General features: G+C 45.8%; 1 protein-coding gene across 2 annotated transcripts; it reads right to left on the bottom strand.

Annotated features, from left to right (window-relative positions):
• Positions 1-3,688: 3,688 nt before the first annotated feature.
• Positions 3,689-17,400, bottom strand: LOC143718662 (guanylate-binding protein 4-like). 2 transcript variants are annotated; one of them, XM_077209675.1, is made up of 10 exons: positions 17,186-17,400; positions 16,290-16,482; positions 16,072-16,199; positions 15,732-15,841; positions 6,359-6,549; positions 5,932-6,174; positions 5,543-5,823; positions 5,128-5,340; positions 4,924-5,026; positions 3,689-4,500 (listed from the first exon to the last, which is right to left on the bottom strand). In XM_077209675.1, the coding sequence occupies exons 2-10, from the start codon at positions 16,462-16,464 to the stop codon at positions 4,058-4,060; spliced, it is 1,887 nt and encodes a 628-aa protein (XP_077065790.1). In that variant the 5' UTR covers positions 16,465-16,482; positions 17,186-17,400; the 3' UTR covers positions 3,689-4,057. The 2 variants fall into 2 exon arrangements, with proteins under 2 accessions (XP_077065790.1, XP_077065791.1); XM_077209676.1 differs by having other exon boundaries at positions 4,223-4,493; positions 4,916-5,026; positions 17,186-17,251.
• Positions 17,401-18,385: the final 985 nt, after the last annotated feature.

The following is an 18,385-nucleotide window of genomic DNA, read 5'->3' as shown; positions in this document are numbered from 1 at the left end:
TGCGCCATTCCAACTGTCTCCATTGACTTTGCATTGCGACCGGCTGCCTCCTTGTCATTTATGACTTATAACAAAAGACAGAAAAATGCCTAAAAGCTGCTGTGTGACAAGGTGTACAGCAAACAAGCTAAAAAAAAACCAAATAAATTTTTATAAGCTTCCGAACCGTAAAAGCCAGCCTTTAAGGAGACAAAAGTAGATACATACAGGCAATAAGACGTGAAGCATCAGCAGGAAGAATGGGTAAATTGTGGGATCCTGACACTCAGTATTGTCTACGTGTGCACTAAACATTTTGTCACTGGTAAGTCAAATATCCAAATGTCAGTTTGATATATTATATTTATGTAAGCTAAGCTGTAGCATTTTGACAGTATGCAACTTTTAGAATGTGGATAAAGCAGAAAGCTATGCAGTAACGGTTATGTTCGCAAGTGCCTTAGCTACAATAGTTGGGTTACGTTACTAAGAATAATGTAAATATTATGTACGTTAATAATATAATAGGGTATATAATTACTACTGGTGGGCCGTTATCGGCGTTGACGTGCTGCGTTAACGTGAGACTCTTATCGGGCGATAAAAAAAAAATCGCCGTTAATCTATCCTCAAAGTTGTGTTGGGAGCTGGGTCAATACTACGCAAGCTATGATGACTTTAACCTTGATATTTTAGCGCGGATGTATACCTAGCCGAATTGCACTGTAGGGGGCAAGAACGAAGCCGCCGGGTTTGCTTCAGGGAAAATTTATTTTTAAGAAGCTTCCCAATGGAAACCTCGACAAGACGCAGCTTGTGCAATGCGGAATTAGTTTACTGTAGCCAGTAGCGGACTGGCAATCGGGAGAGTCAGGACTTTTCCCGGTGGGCCGGTCTGATAATAGTTATACATGTTGTACATGCAAGTTCTTAGCAACACACCATCTGGCGGCCTGGTGTGCCGCCGCTGCCTGCTGGTCAAACTGTGCAGCCTCTCTGCTCAGCCAGTAAATAAATGCATCGATCCGCTGATTTTGTTTGAGTTCTTAAATAGTCTAGTGGGAGATCTTTTGCCATGCGTGTCAGAGGTTACGGGTTCTAATCCGCACTCGCGTAGTTTTTTTTCTCTCTCATCAAAACCAAATATGTTCATCATTGGTTACAGCCTATATCAAGCAGGGACACATTTGTGTGCATTTTATTTTGTGATTTCACCGGAATGAATAGAGAGTCTCCGCATCGGCGATAGATTGAAGAGCGCGTCTGAGTGAAGACCGTGCGCGCGCCACAGAGAAGACTCAATCCATGACACTGATACACACGAGCGCTCAGCTTGAGTTAAAAAACAACAGATTTTAGCGCTAGATCTCTTATTTAATGGTGAACTAAATGAATGATCTGCTAGTTAACTGGAGATATTTTATTTATTTGTATTAGGTGCATCCGTGCAATGTTTCAAAACATGGTGGGGGACAATATCGATCCTGAGGAAAAAGTGGTGGGGACATGTCCCACCCGCAAATTACGCCTATGATGACGACGACTTCACTAGATCTAAACAAATCAATCAACCCATTCAAGAATTCATGTTTAACTGAATAAACAGTTAGTAAACACAAGTGCATCTTATTGAACATGATTTATTTTCATCACCAATTATCATAGTAGAACAGCTTTCTCAAGCAGTTTGTGATGCATTTTGGAAACAGGAGATGAGCCCCTGGTCTATGCGCCACCTGGCTTGAGAAACCCATTCTCAAAGACTTACTTTTAGTCATTATTTGGGTAGCACACATATTCTGAATGCCTTCGGCAGAATTCAAATGAGCCATTTTAATCTAGATTAATCTAGATTAATTCCAAGATTACAGTGAGATTAATCTAGATTAAAAAAACGAATCTATGCCCACCTCTAAAAATTACCCATATTAATATTTTAATCAATTTTTAATAAGTGCCTTAGTTACAGTAATTGTTAGGTTTGCAGTGCCAAGCTACAGTTGCTTGCTAACGCATAACTAACACTAGCTTGCTAACTTATTTTAGTTATCGATATCAACTGCACCCCAACTTCCCTGTATATCTGGCTCTATTTTTTATCCATAAGTAATTTTCTTAATTTATAAATTGACATTTTCGTCTACACTAGAGAATCTTGGAAAAAGATTTACAATATCATGTCGCGTTCCAGTGGGCGTAGTTCTCAGAGTAGTTCGAGAACTAGTTGCGCTCTGTCTCAATTGATCCCCCTTTTATGCCCTGAAACAACCATTTTTTGGGGGTAGACAGCTTATAAAAATGTATTTCTGGGTTATTTAGCTTGTTTGCTGTACACCTTGTCACACAGCAGCTTTTAGACATTGTTTTGTTTTTTGTTATAAGTCATAAATGACAAGGAGGCAGCCGCTCGCAATGCTAAGTCAATGGAGACGGTTGGATTGTTTCCCCCCCCCGGTGGGCGTAGTCTTCAGATTATGACTCCATGATGGAGATGGAGATGCAGAGGAGATGGAGATGCAGAGGAGATGGAGATGCAGAAGAGATGGAGATGCACAGGAGATGGAGATGAAGAGGAGATGAAGATGGAGATGCAGAGGAGATGCAGAGGAGATGGAGATGGCCCTGAGCCTGAATGCTGGATGACCAATGGCTGAGGGAATTCCTGGAAGGACTTCATCAGAGCCAGTCACTCCCCAAGATTCAAGGGCCTTCATAAAATGTAAGAGGTCTACATACGTGTTATTTTTTATATAGGCTATTTTTGATATTTCCATTTATTTTACTTTGGATTGGGTTTTTTGTTGGTCCCAACAGATTCTGATGGTAATATCTATCTTTTGGAGCCTCCTGTCCCAACAGAAACCCAGGCAGTTTTAAGTACTCAATACACCAAAAATTATGACATAGTATTACAAAATGTACTCAATCAAATGCTCATCTTCACAGGACGATGAGGGTGAAGAAACAGTTTCCAAACAGTTTCCTCTGCCACAGAGAGGCCTACAGAGTAAATGTTAATATTATGTGTCTACACATCAAACAATCTACACATTCACATTTCTTCACATTTTTATGTTGAGTAGTCTATAGAATCTAAGTTTATGTCTAAGTATAACATAAAACATTATGCGCTTGGTACGTTTTTTATCTTCAAACCAAACATGTGTATTCGGCCGACAAAGTTTAAATCTCGTCTGGCTAGCGCGCTTCCCATAGTGTTTACTCATTTGGGCAGTAGGTGGGAGAGTAGGTCTTTTGTGGCTCTTCGAGGCAATCCTGTCAAATGTGTTTTTTGACTACATCTGGAAGGGGTCGATAGTGGACAAGTACAAAATATTTTAGACTCTATTACACCTGTATTTAGCATCATCCACTTGTGATCCAAATGACTAAAGCACATCTTAATACCAGGGCCTTATTTACACCCACCAATGCAGTCACCTACAATTCTAGTTTATCTTTTCTTTTCGGTCCCTCTCATTAACATTCTCTTTAGAGTTTGGCACTAGCAAACCTTTCATAGCATATTGCAGTGTAAATATTTGTATAGTTTAGGCATACATATGGCACAATTTCATTGAAGAGAAACAGACGAATCTAATTACCTTATTATTTGTCTCAGTTTTTAGGACTATATATTGAATATTGATAGTTAGTCTGAATATTGATACTTAGTAGTACTCAGATTTTTAACCACTCCTCTGCCACATACACACACACAGTTTTTTCTTTATTTTTTCTTTTTAGAAATACCATCTGTTTATTTGATGCTTACTTGGAATGCCAGATAAACAGTTGAATCACTAATTAAACTTTTTTGTCACTGTTTATAATTACATAGCAATGTCAAATAAACATAATTATGATCGATCATGGATCATTTACACTGGACACACAAAACATACAAAAATGAATTGTAATTTTCCAAATCTATCACCGAAGTTTGTGCGAAGATAGAATGAGAACAATTGTATTGTTTTATTGTTAGATTATACCTCTGTATATACTGTGATTTCACTGTGCAATTATATGCCTCTGATAAGTAAATTCTGATGACTGATCACAGAATTTAAGCATTTCACAAGATACAACATCTGCCTGAAGAGCGTGCATTCATCCGCTGGATGGCCTCCATCTTTTCTCTGCTTTGCTTCATCATCATAGCCATAGACTCCTCATGTCTCTTGTTGGAGTTTTCTAACATCTCTGCAAACTCTCTAGCTTTATTACTCTCAGCCTCAGCATTCTGTCTCTTGAACTCTTCCATCTCCTGGCTCATCCTGTCTGCCTTCTCCTGAAAGCCCTTCTCCAACAGATCAGCCTGCTCCCTCAGTTTGCTGTCCATAGCACGCTCACCCTCCTCTCTCTGGAGCCTGATCTCCTCAACCATCTTCTGCTTCATCTGTCTCATCCTTTCTTCGTTACTCCGTCTCTCTGCTTCCATCTTCTCTTCAAGTTGTCGCTGCTTCTCCTCTTTAGCTTTGATTTCCTGCTTCAGGAGGATCGCTTTCTCTGTTTCCTCTGGTCATTCATTGACAAAAAGAAAAAAACGGAAACAGATGTATTATAGAGACTCAAAATATGTGATTAAGAGTCTATTCTGGTGTAAGACATGAAATATTGATTTTATATATGATTCACATACTAATACAATTTTTAAGAAGAATACTTTGTTCCACTTTCAACTTCCAAAGAGTTTATTTTCATCTAAATTGCACTCTTTTCAAAAAACATGGGCTGCAGTTGTTATTGCAGGGTGCAATTCTTGGACCCTTGAACCAGCTTGTACCTAAATAAGAGGCTGTTACTTCATCTTGTTCATGTGTCCTTCAGTTTCCAGCAGCACTCTCACAAGTACCTAAACCTTTGAGCACCTCTTTCACAAGGAGTCTGGTATATGCTTAGAAACAGGGAGAGTGGGATTTAAAGGCTTAAGACTCTCACCCTTAATAATTTTTTCCTTCTCGGTCAGTTTTTTGTCGGCCTGCAGAACTGCTTTTGATTCCACAGACTTCTGCTTCAGAAACTCCTCCAGGACCTCTTCAGCCTATTACATACAGACACATAAAGAAAAAAATATATAATTATGATGATGATCATATTTCTGTAATGTGCAGTATGTTTATAGAAGTGTAATATGGGCAAGACCTTGACTTCTTTATTGGCCTGGTTGTTATAATTCTTCACAATGTCCTCCAGATCCTTGCAGAAGAGATCATAGCCACCAGGTTTGGCATAGAAACCCTGCTTGAGTTTTTCTGTCATTGGTTCCGAGAGCGATGACAAGAGATCCTCACATCGTCTCTTTGAAGCTTGCTCGTTTTTGCACAGGTATCCATCAAAGAGTTTATTAATGTTTGCCTATAAAAACACAACATGCATCAGAGGAGATTTCATCTATGTATACTCTTGACCATACTCTGATCTCTTCATACATTCGAACCCCAGGGTCCAGAAGAGAGATTACATTTTTCAGTTGGTTGCCCAGTGTTACTGAGTCAACAGTTCACACCATCATCCTAAATGAACTGAAACTGAAAATCTATGAAGAGATTCGGTCTACCTCTAGAGATTTCAGGTACTTCCCGTCAGTGTCCCTGAAGGAACGCTTCATGAAGGTTTGTGTCGCCATACTGCTGAGATGTTGGTGTTCTGAGGACACTTCCTTCAGTTCCACAGGGAAGGAGTCCTTCAGCTTCTCCATTCCACTCTGGTAAACCTGAAGCCCCTCCTTCACTGCAGACTCATTCTCAATCATTGCCATGGCGATCACAGCGTTCTCTAGACACGGCACAGCCCCACTGGAGATGGTGTCCACGTACATTTTCACCAAATGACTCAGAACTTCAGAGAAGGAAAGAAGTCAAATAACATGATATGGGAAAGGTATTGAACAATATACAGTCATCTGTAAGTACATGCAAACTCTAAACAGATTTATTTTTGAGTCACCTCTGCCAGTGACTGTGATTCCATCCTTCAGCTTCTTCACATGGCTCTCATGAAAAACAAACTTGCAGAAACGATCTGTGATATCTAGGAACTCAGAGGAAAGATCAGCAGGATTCAAGCTTTCCAAACGAGACACATTCTCTGGGGCGGTTGGAAATGGGAAAGTGAAGCACGTCCTGGAAGGGAAGAATTTTTGGATGCACTCCCTGGGCAAGTTGTGCTCCATCACTTTTTTTGATGTGCCTAAAACAAATAAGCACATGCTGTACCTCCTATCAATTCAAGTATTATTAAACCATAAGTATTACCTCAATAAATTATGAATTTTAAAAGAGTAATACAAAAGATCTGTTGACAAAAACTAGTCACACAAACTCATTATAACAGTGATTGTCAGGATAATCTTTTTGAACTATTATTAAATTACCATGTTTGAGCTTCAGAGCAAACTCTAGGTACTCATTCTCTGTTGCGTCTTTGCCATCGATCTTTCGTTCAAGGGTGAAGTCCCTCACAGCCCAGATGAAACTAGGGAAGAACTTCACAAACTCGCTTGAATCGTCCTCATCCTCATCTGATGATTTGACCTTAATGCACTCTGTTAGTTCAGTGACATATCTGACAGTTTGTTTAGGTATGAACACAAAGAGACGGTCAAACAACACAATTCATAGTCTAAAAAAACAAGTTTGTCATTCAATGAATTACTAAGCAAATTCTCAACACCGGTGCTAAATACTTTAATATTTATGTATTCATAGCCTAGCTATGAAGGAAGCAGTTAGATGTAAATAAGTAGGTGTAGATATAGGCAAGTAGATGAAAATAAGACCCCCCCCCCCCCCCCCCCTTTTGTGCCTTTCTCAAATAAACACATAAATGAACCCAATGCAAAAATAAACCCAATGCACTTCTTCATAGACTGTACTCACACATGGCAATAAAGTGTATGTTTAGCACCTTACAAAAAGGGACGTCTCCTTGTTTTGATTACTAAGTTGTGCTGTATTCGTTCTTATTTGTAAAAACATCAGCTAAATGACATAATAGTTATCTAGACTTTCTGAAGGATACTAGGGTTGTAAATCGGACAGTTCATCACGATACGATACGATATCGATTCTCTCAGCCAGCGATACGATATTTGCCGATACCTCAAAAAATTCTAAGATTCGATTACGATTTGATTCGATTCAGGGCTATCATTCGATTTATCGATATTTAGATATTATGTGCCAAGCAGTTACACAACCAGTTACGTTTATTAACTCACAAATGCATCCAAAAATATATAACATGAAAGTTTAATTAAACTCTTTGAAAATTGCACACCCTCTCCCAATTGGGACATTTACAAGTTGTTTGTTACAAGTTACAACATGATATATGAAAATGAACAAGAACAGAGTTAGCTGTTTTTGCAATTGAACTATAACAAAAGAGGTTGTTTTGATTAAGTAATAATAACTAAAAAAACAGGTAAATTATAAAATTAAAGTTCATTGAAAGTATTTTTTTATTATTTTTGTGTGGCAAAAGCAGATAACTCCACATTTCATGTTTCAGAGTTAAACAAAGCCAAGTAAATGCTATGATACTTAAAACACTTAATCTTTGTAACGTTAATCTCCTCAGCTGACATAGACGCCTGTCAAACTTTGTTGTTGTGATTAACGTAACACGCAATACAGAGAGCTTTTCCCTCACCACGAACTTGCTGTTTTAGCAAGATTCCGTGAAAAAGTTTCAGCTTTTATTTTCCTTTTACGCCCCGAAGAAGATATCACGGGTTTATCAAGTTCGTTGAAATCCATCCTCGATCACTTTTAATCAGCTTTGACGAAACTCCTCTCAGCTAGCGCGTCTTTTCAAAGTGACTAGCAGCCTTGTCACCTGACCTGAATACTGTGCACTGATTCGCTAAAACAGACTTTTCGGGTTGATTTCACAAACAAGGGTGCTTGTCGTTTCTGCTGTAAAACATGAACTCACGATGCCTTAACAGCGGAAAATACTGGCTTTTGTGACAAAGAGTTCAGTCAATCTTGTCAGGCGTCTATTTCAGCTGAAAAAAGTTATGTGAGGATGTGGAGAGTGTCAAAATAAAGGTACTGTGTATATCGATATTTTATGTGTGGTAGGGCTGGGCGGTATGACGGTATATATCATTACCGCGGTAGAAAATGTCAGCCGTAACAGATTTTTTTATTCCGTGTATACCGCGACATGTAAACAAGTGGGCGTGGTTAACTCGTGCAGACTGAGACACTGAGATTTGTCAAAGAAACACGGAGAAAGCAGATCAAGAGGATCCACAAAGTAATTACGTTTTCTAAAGGGTTGTTGTTAACGTGATATTTTCGTTGGAAATGCACAGCAGTCACTAGCAGTGCAGCACCCGTAGAGTTTAGAGGAGTGCCCGTTCACAACGGGGAAAGCATGAAGCTTACTTGACAACATCAGATCAGTATCAATATCGTAATGAATAGAATTAACCTTATATATGTAGTTACCTACATCTTTATGTCTCTTATGTATAGTTACTTTTTAAACACGAAAATCGCATTCAGCATGCATGACACGCAAGCGGTTGCCGTGGTAATGAACACCCTGCTTGTTAAAGCGAATGTATAATCCTGTATCTGAGGCAAAATGACTAAATATGCAGTGCAAGTTATATATTTCTAACTCCAAACAATTGGCCACTGAACCAGCTGATAAAATCTTTCTTTGATACGATACGTGATTACAACTTGACACTCAAATGAACCGATCGCATTTTACTGATGCAAAAGACGCGCGCGTGCACACACACTGAGAGGAGCGCGGTGTGTCAGTGTTCACCGGGCTATGGTAAAATAATGACACAGTTACAAGGTGTGTATAATTTAAACTACTTAGTCAACATTAACAGTAGCTCCTGTTCGTTTTGCATACTGCTGCTCTCCTTCTAGTCACTTCTGAACTTGACACTTCTGATTCCAATCTTCTTTTGATTAAAGCTCCAGGTGAAGGGTTGCCAGATATCGCAAAAAGAGCAAAACAAGCCACTTAAAAACGCAGTATAATAAGCAGACATGGCAAAATTGTACCGGGGAACACATGTAAACATAACGTCTCGGTTACGTATGTAACCCTCGTTCCCTGAGTAGGGAACGGAGACGTTACGTCGGATGACGACGAATGGGGTTTCGCTTAGAACACCTATCGACTTCGAGTATTACAAAACGAGCCAATGGCAAAGAAATGCCATGGGTCTGCGGAATTTGCATAGCGTATCTCCGCCTTACCTCGTGGGTATAAAAGGAGGACGCCGGCAACAGGCAGATATGTTTCTTCGCTGAGGAGCCAAGACTGAGCTCAGGCGATCCCCGCGGTACAGCGGAAAGTGGCAGGCAGACGTAACGTCTCCGTTCCCTACTCAGGGAACGAGGGTTACATACGTAACCGAGACGTTCCCTTTCGTTGTCACTCCGAGTTACGTCGGATGACGACGAATGGGGTTACCAGTCTAATCACGCCACCTTCTCAGCTGTCTTCCAGTGCCCTGCGTAAATCTGAGATCCCTGTCGTGAGACTGGCACGGACGAAGGACTCCTATTTAGCACAGGAATACCAAGGTACACTGGGGGCATATCCCAAAGTTTAGGGGAAATATGCAATTACTGCCAACCCAGAGGGGGGGGACTTAGAGAATACACATATGACCCGAAGGAGACATATGGAGAACACTGGGGTGTCCAGCCGCAGGTGGAATATTTCAACCCCAGGGGTGGCAAGGTGGCTTGCCAAGGGAAAGACACACGCTCAGAGAGGCTTACAGTGGAAATACACATGTGGGGGTCGCTCAGAGGAGGGACCATGCACACGGGAGGCACCTAGCCGACGCACAGGCAATAGACACTGGCGCCAACGTCAGGAGTGCTGGAGGAACTCAGGGCTTTTTGGGGAAGCTCACCTGAGGAGAATATCGCACGTATCCAGTCCGTGGAGTGGAATGGCGAGCAAGCGAAGACACCTGAGCGGGTCCAGTACTAGCTGGTTGAAGCGAGTACATGAGAGGACACTGGCTCCACTCGGAGATTGTAGAATCTGGCGAATGTGTTAGGTGTCGCCCAGCCTGCAGCTCTGCAGATGTCTGTTAGCGAGGCGCCATGCGCTAGAGCCCAAGAGGATGCCACACTCCGGGTGGAGTGGGCGGTACACCAAGGGGGCACGGTCGACCTTGCTGCTGGTATGCCAAGGCAATGGCGTCCACTATCCAGTGAGACAGCCTTTGCTTGGAGAGAGCCTTTCCCTTCAGCTTCCCACCATAACAGACAAAGAGCTGGTCTGAAGTCCTGAAACACTGCGTCCTGTCTACATAGGCGCGGAGGGCGCGTACTGGACAGAGCAGTGCCAAGGCTGGGTCTGCCTCCTCCGGGGGCAGCGCTTGCAGGTTCACCACCTGGTCCCGGAAGGGAGTGGTAGGAACCTTGGGCACATATCCAGGCCGGGGTCTCAGGATCACGTGAGAGTAAGCCGGCCCAAATTCCAGGCACGCTTCGTCAACGGAGAATGCATGCAAGCCCCCCACCCTCTTGATGGAGGCCAATGCAACCAGGAGCGCTGTCTTCATAGACAGGAACTTAAGCTCCACTGATTGCAAAGGCTCAAAGGGAGCACTCCGCAGGGCAGTTAGAACCACTGAGAGGTCCCAAGAGGGAACGAGAGGAGGACGAGGAGGATTCAGTCTCCTCGCTCCTCTCAGGAACCTGATGATCAGGTCGTGCCTTCCAACAGACTTACCTTCGACTGGGTCATGGTGTGCGGCAATAGCGGCAACAGAGACTTTCAGGGTGGAGGGAGACAGCCTTCGCTCCAGCCTATCTTGAAGGAAGGAAAGCACGACACTAATCGAACATCTCCGGGGGTCTTCTTGAAGAGAAGAGCACCAGTTGACGAAGAGGTTCCACTTCAACGCGTAGACGTGTCTCGTGGACGACGCTCTAGCGGAAGTGATGGTAGCCGCCACCGTAGGTGGAAGGGTACTCAAACCTGCTTCGTCCCGTCCAGGAGCCACACGTGGAGGTTCCAAAGATCGGGACGAGGGTGCCATAGGGTGCCCCGTCCCTGAGAAAGGAGGTCCTTCCTCAGGGGAATCGGCCAGGGAGGTGCTGTCGCGAGGAGTACTAGTTCGGAGAACCAGGTCCGGGCGGGCCAGTATGGCGCGACCAGAATGACCTGCTCCTCGTCCTCCCTGACCTTGCGCAGGGTCTGCGCAAGAAGGCTCACTGGGGGAAACGCATATTTGCGGCCCCGCGGCCAGCTGTGCGCCAGTGCATCCGTGCCGAGCGTGCCCTCGGTCAGGGAATAGTACAGGGCGCAATGGGTCGAGTCGTGAGAGGCAAACAGATCTATCTGTGCGTCCCCGAACTGGTCCCAAATCAGCTGAACCGACTGGGGATGGAGTCGCCAATCTCCCGGGAGGGGCTGAAGCCGTGCGCTGCACAGTTCAGGGCTCCGGGGATGTAAATGGCATGAAGCGACCTCAGATGCTTCTGACTCCATATGAGGAGGTGGCGGGCGAGTTGCGACATACGGCGGGAGCGTAGACCACCTTGATGGTTGATGTACGCTACAGTGGCGGTATTGTCTGAGCGGACTAGTACGTGTTGGTTCTTGAGCACGGCCCGGAAGCGGCGCAAAGCAAGACGTACGGCCAGCAACTCGAGGCAATTGACATGCCAGAGGCGACGGGGTCCTGTCCAGGAGCCCGCGGCAGCACGTCCATTGCACATGGCACCCCAGCCCGTGGAGGAGGCATCTGTCGTTACAACAACATGCCGCGAAGCTCGTTCCAGGGGCACTCCGGCCCGTAGAAAACTGAGGTTCGACCACGGGGTGAAGGTCTGACGGCAGGTCGGAGTAACTGTTACTCGGAGGGTGCCGTGTTGCCATGCCCACCTCGGGACTCGGTCGCGAAGCCAAAGCTGAAGCGGTCTCATATGAAGCAATCCGAGCGGCGTTGCCGCGGCTGCAGAAGCCATATGCCCAGGAGCCTCTGAAAAAGTTTCAGTGGAACCGCACTCTTGCCCTCGAACTGTCTCAGGCAAGTCAGCAGTGACTGCGCGCGCGCTAGCTCGTAAGCTGCGCGGACATGGCGACCGAGTCGATATCCATACCGAGAAAAGAGATCCTCTGCACGGGGCAAAGTTTGCTCTTCTCCCAGTTGACCCGAAGGCCCAGACGAGCTAGGTGCCGAAGCACTAGGTCCCTGTGTTCGCAACCTGAACTCGAGAGTGAGCTATGACCAGCCAGTCGTCGATATAACTCAGGATGCGAACCCCGTGTTCCCGAACGGGAACAAGGGCAGCCTCGACGACCTTCTTGAAGATGCGAGGAGACAGGGCTAGCCCGAAAGGGAAAACCGCGTACTGGATGCCTGCCCCTGAAAGAAAACCGAAGGAACGGTCTGTGTCAAGGAGAATAGAGACATGAAGTAGGCGTCCTTCAGGTCGATCGCTGCAAACCAATCCTAGGCCGTATGCATTCGAAAACGCGTTTGAGCATCTTGAACGGCATCCTGTGAAGGGAGCGGTTCAGCACGCGCAAGTCCAGGACTGGCCGTAACCCACCGGTTTTATTGGGGACAATGAAGTAGGGGCTGAGAAGCCGGCTGACCTCATCTCGGCTGGAGGGACAGTGTCGATTGCGCCCTTCGCCAGCAGGGTGGCAATCTCTGCTCTCCTGATGGGGGCATAGCCACCGACAAAAGTGGAGCGGACTCCCCAAGTGGGGAGGAGACCGTGCGAACTGAATCGCATAGCCGAGCCTGATGGTCCGCGCGACCCAGCGGGACAGACGGGGAAGCTCTAACCAGGCTCCCAGGAACTGAACCAGCGGGATCATGCGACCACAGGCGTCCCCCCGGAGGGGCAGCGAAGCGGAGTAACTGGCCCAGACGTGGACGGCATAGCGGCCCGATGTGGGGGCACAGTTAGCAACCGCGCCCTGGCAGAGGGGCCAGGGGAGGACCAGGCTGGTCGTCCCGCGGGGGCCTGCTCTGCCAGGGGTCTGGCGACAGAGGGGGACAGGGGCGAAGCGGTCCGTGGACGGCACACCATGTCAACCACCTCTGGGACAGAGGGGGACGAGGAGAGCACGGCTTGTGGGCGGCGCTCTGTGACGTCCGAGAACTCTGTGCTCAGAGACGGGAGAATCAGCTCTTTGGAGAATAAGGATTCTTCCCCGGCCCTCCCCGGGGAAAGGAGTGGTCCTGCTACCAACTCCTGGAAAGAACTGAGTCCCATCTCTGAGGAGCCCAACTCAAGAGCGCCGCTTAACCCGGCGTGTAGCGGGGTGCGGGGCTGGAGAGGACTGTGGCGTCCGACCGCGGCCTCCAGAGCCGACCCGGGTGAACGGGCGGGGTGGGAGCCGCGGGGGGGCGCCCTCGGCAGTGGGCAGACCGAGGGATCTGAGCGGACGGCGGGGCCGTCGGGACAGAATCAACCTCAGCCTGCTCCATCGCCGAGGTGCCCGTCTCACGAGCGCCGCTTAACCCGGCGTGTAGCGGGGGGCGGGGCTGGAGAGGGCTGTGGCGTCCGCCCGCGGCCCCCAGAGCCGGCCCGTGAACGGGCGGGGTGGGAGCCGCGGGAGGGCGCCTTCGGCGGTGGGCAGACGAGGGATCTGAGCGGACGGCGGGGCCGTCGGGACAGAATCAACCTCACTCTGCTCATGGGTGGCTGAGAGCTGTTGGGCAAGCCCTCAACCGCACCGCCGAAGAGGCCGACCTGGGATATGGGAATGTCGGACAGACGGGTCCGCGCGACATCCAGCACATCAGACAGGTTCAGCCACAGACTGGTGAGCATCACCTGACCCAGGGAGCGTACGGCCACTTTCGTCGCTCAGAGAGCAAGGTCAGTGGCGGCGCGCAGCTCAGTGAAGAGCCCTGGGTCAGTCCCGCCCTCGTGCAGGTCCATGAGCATCTGGGTCAGGTGGACCAGCAGAATGACCATGGCATGCAGTGAGGCGGCTGCCAGTCCCGTGGCGCTACAGGATCTCGCCACAAGCGTAGACGAAAAACTACAGGCCACGGGCGGGTGCTTAGGATTGCGCCGAGAAGAAGCACTCTGAGGACACATAGCATCGCAACAGAGCGTTCAGCCGGGGGAACCCCAGTGTACCCAAGGGCAGCGGCCCCATCGAGGGGAGGAAAGGCGGATGAGATCAGCGAGCGGTCCTAAGAAGACAAGGGGGTCTTCTAGGACTTCGAGATCTCATCATGCACGTCCGGGAAGAGAGGTATTGGGGTTTGCCACGGACGAGGGTCGGCGGCCTTACCCAAAACCAATCGTCCCAGGAAAGCATGGCCGTCATCTCCGGATCAGACTCAGGCACAGCCGTATGCACACCGGAAGGTGGCAGCTGTGACGAGCCCTCACTTCCAGAAGACTCAAGCCCACCTAGTGATGCTGCAACAGACATGGCATCTTCCTCTGTAGCTTCAACTGAAACACGCGGGCCACCAGAGGGTAGACTCGCGGGAATCAGCAGTTCACTAGCGGGCACCGTCATCGAAGAGGGGGGCTGGGGTCACGGACACATAGTCGGCGCCTTGTTCCAGAACGTAACCCTCAGGTCACCCTGGCCACCCGCCGAAGATCGGGGGGTGGATGAGGGGACTCTCACTCTTGCGAGTTCACCGAGTCTCTACCTATTTATGACGCGGTGATCACGTTCCCTTGCGAGAACATGAGTCACCCACGAGCGCTGTTCAAGCATGATCAAACACACTAGACAGCGCTCGTGCCCATCAGAGTCCGATACCAGTCCGCTGCAACCAGAAATGCACGGGCGAGCCGTCTTTAAAAAGACGTGCCGCGTGCGAGCTCTTTTATGAGAGGAGAGAAAAAACTACGCGATGTTGAAGCGCACAGGGAGACACACACACACTGGCAGATTACTGCACAGATCAGCAGGCACTGTGAGCTCGCTGCAGATCGCCGTCACACCAACACCGGAGAGAGAAGCTCGTCTCGTAGAGCGAAGTCAGAGATGACTGTGGAGTGAAGAAATGCTCTTGGCTCCGAAGCGAAAACATATCTGCCTGTTGCCGGCGTCCTCCTTTTATACCCACGAGGTAAGGCGGAGATACGCTATGCAAATTCCGCAGACCCATGGCATTTATTTGCCATTGGCTCGTTTTGTAATACTCGAAGTCGATAGGTGTTCTAAGCGAAACCCCATTCGTCGTCATCCGACGTAACTCGGAGTGACAACGAAAGGGAACTAGTATTATCCTACAAAATTAATAGGAAGTAACTCATTATTATGAATATAGAATAGTTCAATGTAAAATATTCAGATATTATATAAACTAATTGATGAAGTAAAGCAATAACAAGAAATTGAAAAATTATTCAGCAACACTTTATTTAACGTTGAATTGCACCTATGAGTTGTAATTAATATCAATCAGGGGCAGTTCATCTAAAAGTTGATGAGTGTGTTTTGTTTACTATATTTCGCTATCAAAATAGTTTACCAAAGAAGTAATTTTTCAAATCAAAATCAAACAAGGTGAAATACTTTTCATTTCTAAAGTATTTGTGTTTATTTATTATACAAAGCCATTTTTGTCGATTTTTCGAGAATAACTACATATATAAATAACTATATCGTGAAATATACCGTTACCGTGAAATAAAATTAGTCATACCGTGAAACAGAAATTTGGTCATACCGCCCACCCCTAATGTGTGGCATCGTTAGACTTTTGATCTATATTGATGTATTGTTACACCCCTAAAGGATACTGTAATTCCTCTACAGCCCTGTTGTCAATCGTCCCTCGACTGTTGTAGACCAGAGTGCTGCTCAGCAACACAGCCAGACAGAAGATGTTGGTGTCATGCTTTGAGTCTCCCTGAGAAAGAGAAAGACAATCATGGAGTTAGAAAAACTGGAGATTAATATCAAAGAAAGCTGCTCTATTTAACAGTGTTAAATCAGTGCAAATTAGTCTTTAAGTAGGGTGACCAGACGACCCGTTATTCCCGGGACACTACCGTTTTTCAGCTATATTTTTAGTGTTCCGACTTATGAATAAAATCATGTTTTGTCCCACATTTTTCAGTACTTTGGTTTTAACGTCACCTTGTCCACGTCTCCGAGTCCCTCCGTGTCCAGCAGCACCAGAGTGGTTCCTGCTTTAGTGGGGTGAGACACACACCACATCCAGATACCCTTCGTCTTGGACTCGATGGTGCTGCCCAACGCAAACCCTGATAATGCCACACCAAAAAAAACAAAGACTTGTATGCATATACCGTCATGATGTTTCTCTTAAGCGTCCGGATGCTCTCGGCGCTAACCTGTTTGTTTCCCTGCGAGGCGATTCATCAGGTAGGACTTCCCGGTGCGGTAGAGACCCACCACGGCCACCACCACCACTGGCTCCTGGATCTGCTGCAGGATCTGTAGTGCTGACTCCTGCACACACAGCTTCCCTTCTGACCCAGTGTCAATCAAGCAGACTGGTTTATCCATGATCACTGGAGAATACAGCTGTCCAACAGATACACACATTTCAAATCCTTCAAGCTACTGCAGTGTACTAGAAGTACAAGTCTAAGATGTGTTGAGAAATATTCCAGTAATTCTACAGTACACAAAACCAGATGGGCAGCTTTTCCTTTTCTGTTTGGGGAAGTTTCTGTAAAAGTGTTTCTCTTGTCGTATTAACACACACATACACATGTAGAAAGAGAAACAAACAAAAGGCACAGAATATACTGACTTATATACATATTTGAACCTTCCAATAAAACCCAGACATGCAGACATACACACTCACATAATGCACACATACACACATGACATGTTATCTCATTATCAGCACACTGAATGAGACAAAAATGCTGCAAGCTTTGTTTGTGTCCTGCTAAAATATCCGCCCGAACTCAAACTCCTCTGGTCTATAACTTTACTGGGTTTAGTTGATTAACAAAGTCATTTGAAGCTGTAGCAAGACATGGTCCTAAATTTATCAAAACATGTCAAGGTGTAGAGTAAAAACAAACACACACACACACACACACACACACACACACACACACACACACACACACACACACACACACACACACACACACACACATTTATATATGGCTTATGGTGACTCTCCATATGTATAATAGCTTTTATGCTAACATAATGATATTTCCTATCAGTTGTAATACCCATGTAACCCATGGAGAACGTCACTTACCTTTTTGCTTAACTTAACTTCAGTTGTTGGATCTGAGTTGTATACATGTTGTAGCTTCCTGTCATTCTGTCTGTATATCTTAAACACTCCTTCAGGTCCGGCCTCTTTAAGCTAATTGGTCTAGAGTAAGTTAGGGGATTTCTCTGGTCTCTCAGTATATCTCTGTTTTTTCCCTGAGGCTGACTTACATTCCTTTTTTTGACACAACAAATAGCAATGTGTAGTTTAACTTTTGGTTTCACTTTCAAGATAAGAAACTGCAACATGTGTAAGCAGATACTGTTAACACATGTTCCCAGTCTTCCCAGAATGTGCAACCACATTGTCATTGTTAATCATTGGTGTGTTTTTCCCCCCGATGAAAGCCACTGGAAATTCCTAACAATGTCCCTGTGACTTAATCAGTAATGATGCTGACAATGCAAAGGCCAAGAGTCCAGGACGCTCTTTTACACAACTTTCTAATGTAAAAATGTGTTCGATAATGTTACTGTTCAATAGAATGATTGCATAAAGTCTTGATACAAATATCAAACCTTGCAAGTTAAACAACAACACATAACCTTGTGACTTCAACAAACACATGGAAAGGGTTTAAGATTTTAAAGTCTCTGAAATAGCAGATTGCTGCCATGGTCTGACATGCTGAGCTAAGAGCTTGATAGAGCCGTGATCAATAAACAATGTCTGTAGCAACTCATGATAGCAGATCCTTTTAACGCATTTAATGTTCAAAAGAAGGTGAGGGGGTAAATTACTCATTCTCTGACAGATTTTTCCTCTAGAACAAGGTATAAGTGAATTTTCTGTGCTTTCAGCAGTGTCAAGTCATCTTCATTTATATAGCGCTTTTAACAATGCAGATTGTTCCAAAGCAGCTTTACAGTGATAATAGGAAATCAAAGTAACAGAGATTGTTTTGGTTTTACAGCAGCTCTAGAATAAAGTTATTTTCCAGCTAAATCCTGCTGAAAAAAACAGCTTAGACCAGCTTTGTTGGTCTAAGCTGGTCTGCCAGCCTGACCAGCCTTGATACCTTGAGCTGGGCTGGTATGTTTGTTTAGAGAGGTTTTGGACACTTTGGCTGGGCAGGATTGCTGGTTAAGCTGGTCAGTGGTCTAGCTGGTCACCATCATCTTTAAGCTGGTCAGACTGGTATGGTCTTGAGTACACTTTTGCTGGTATACCGGTAGCTTGGTG

This window comes from Siphateles boraxobius, unplaced genomic scaffold, assembly GCF_051911475.1.
Source record: "Siphateles boraxobius isolate OS27281-9 unplaced genomic scaffold, OSU_SipBor_1 61, whole genome shotgun sequence".
NCBI lineage: Eukaryota > Metazoa > Chordata > Actinopteri > Cypriniformes > Leuciscidae > Siphateles > Siphateles boraxobius.
The sequence above is the reverse complement of the archived record's forward strand: the minus strand, read 5'-3'. Positions and strand labels throughout refer to the sequence as shown.

Coding starts and splice junctions, on each gene's coding strand:
- LOC143718662 (XM_077209675.1), bottom strand. CDS start 16,464: ATGGATAAACCAGTCTGCTTGATTGACACTGGGTCAGAAGGGAAGCTG. Junction 6,550..15,731: donor AGGGCTGTAGAGGAATTACA/GTATCCTTTAGG, acceptor ACAAACTGTCAG/ATATGTCACTGAACTAACAG. Junction 5,027..5,127: donor AGGCCAATAAAGAAGTCAAG/GTCTTGCCCATA, acceptor TGTATGTAATAG/GCTGAAGAGGTCCTGGAGGA.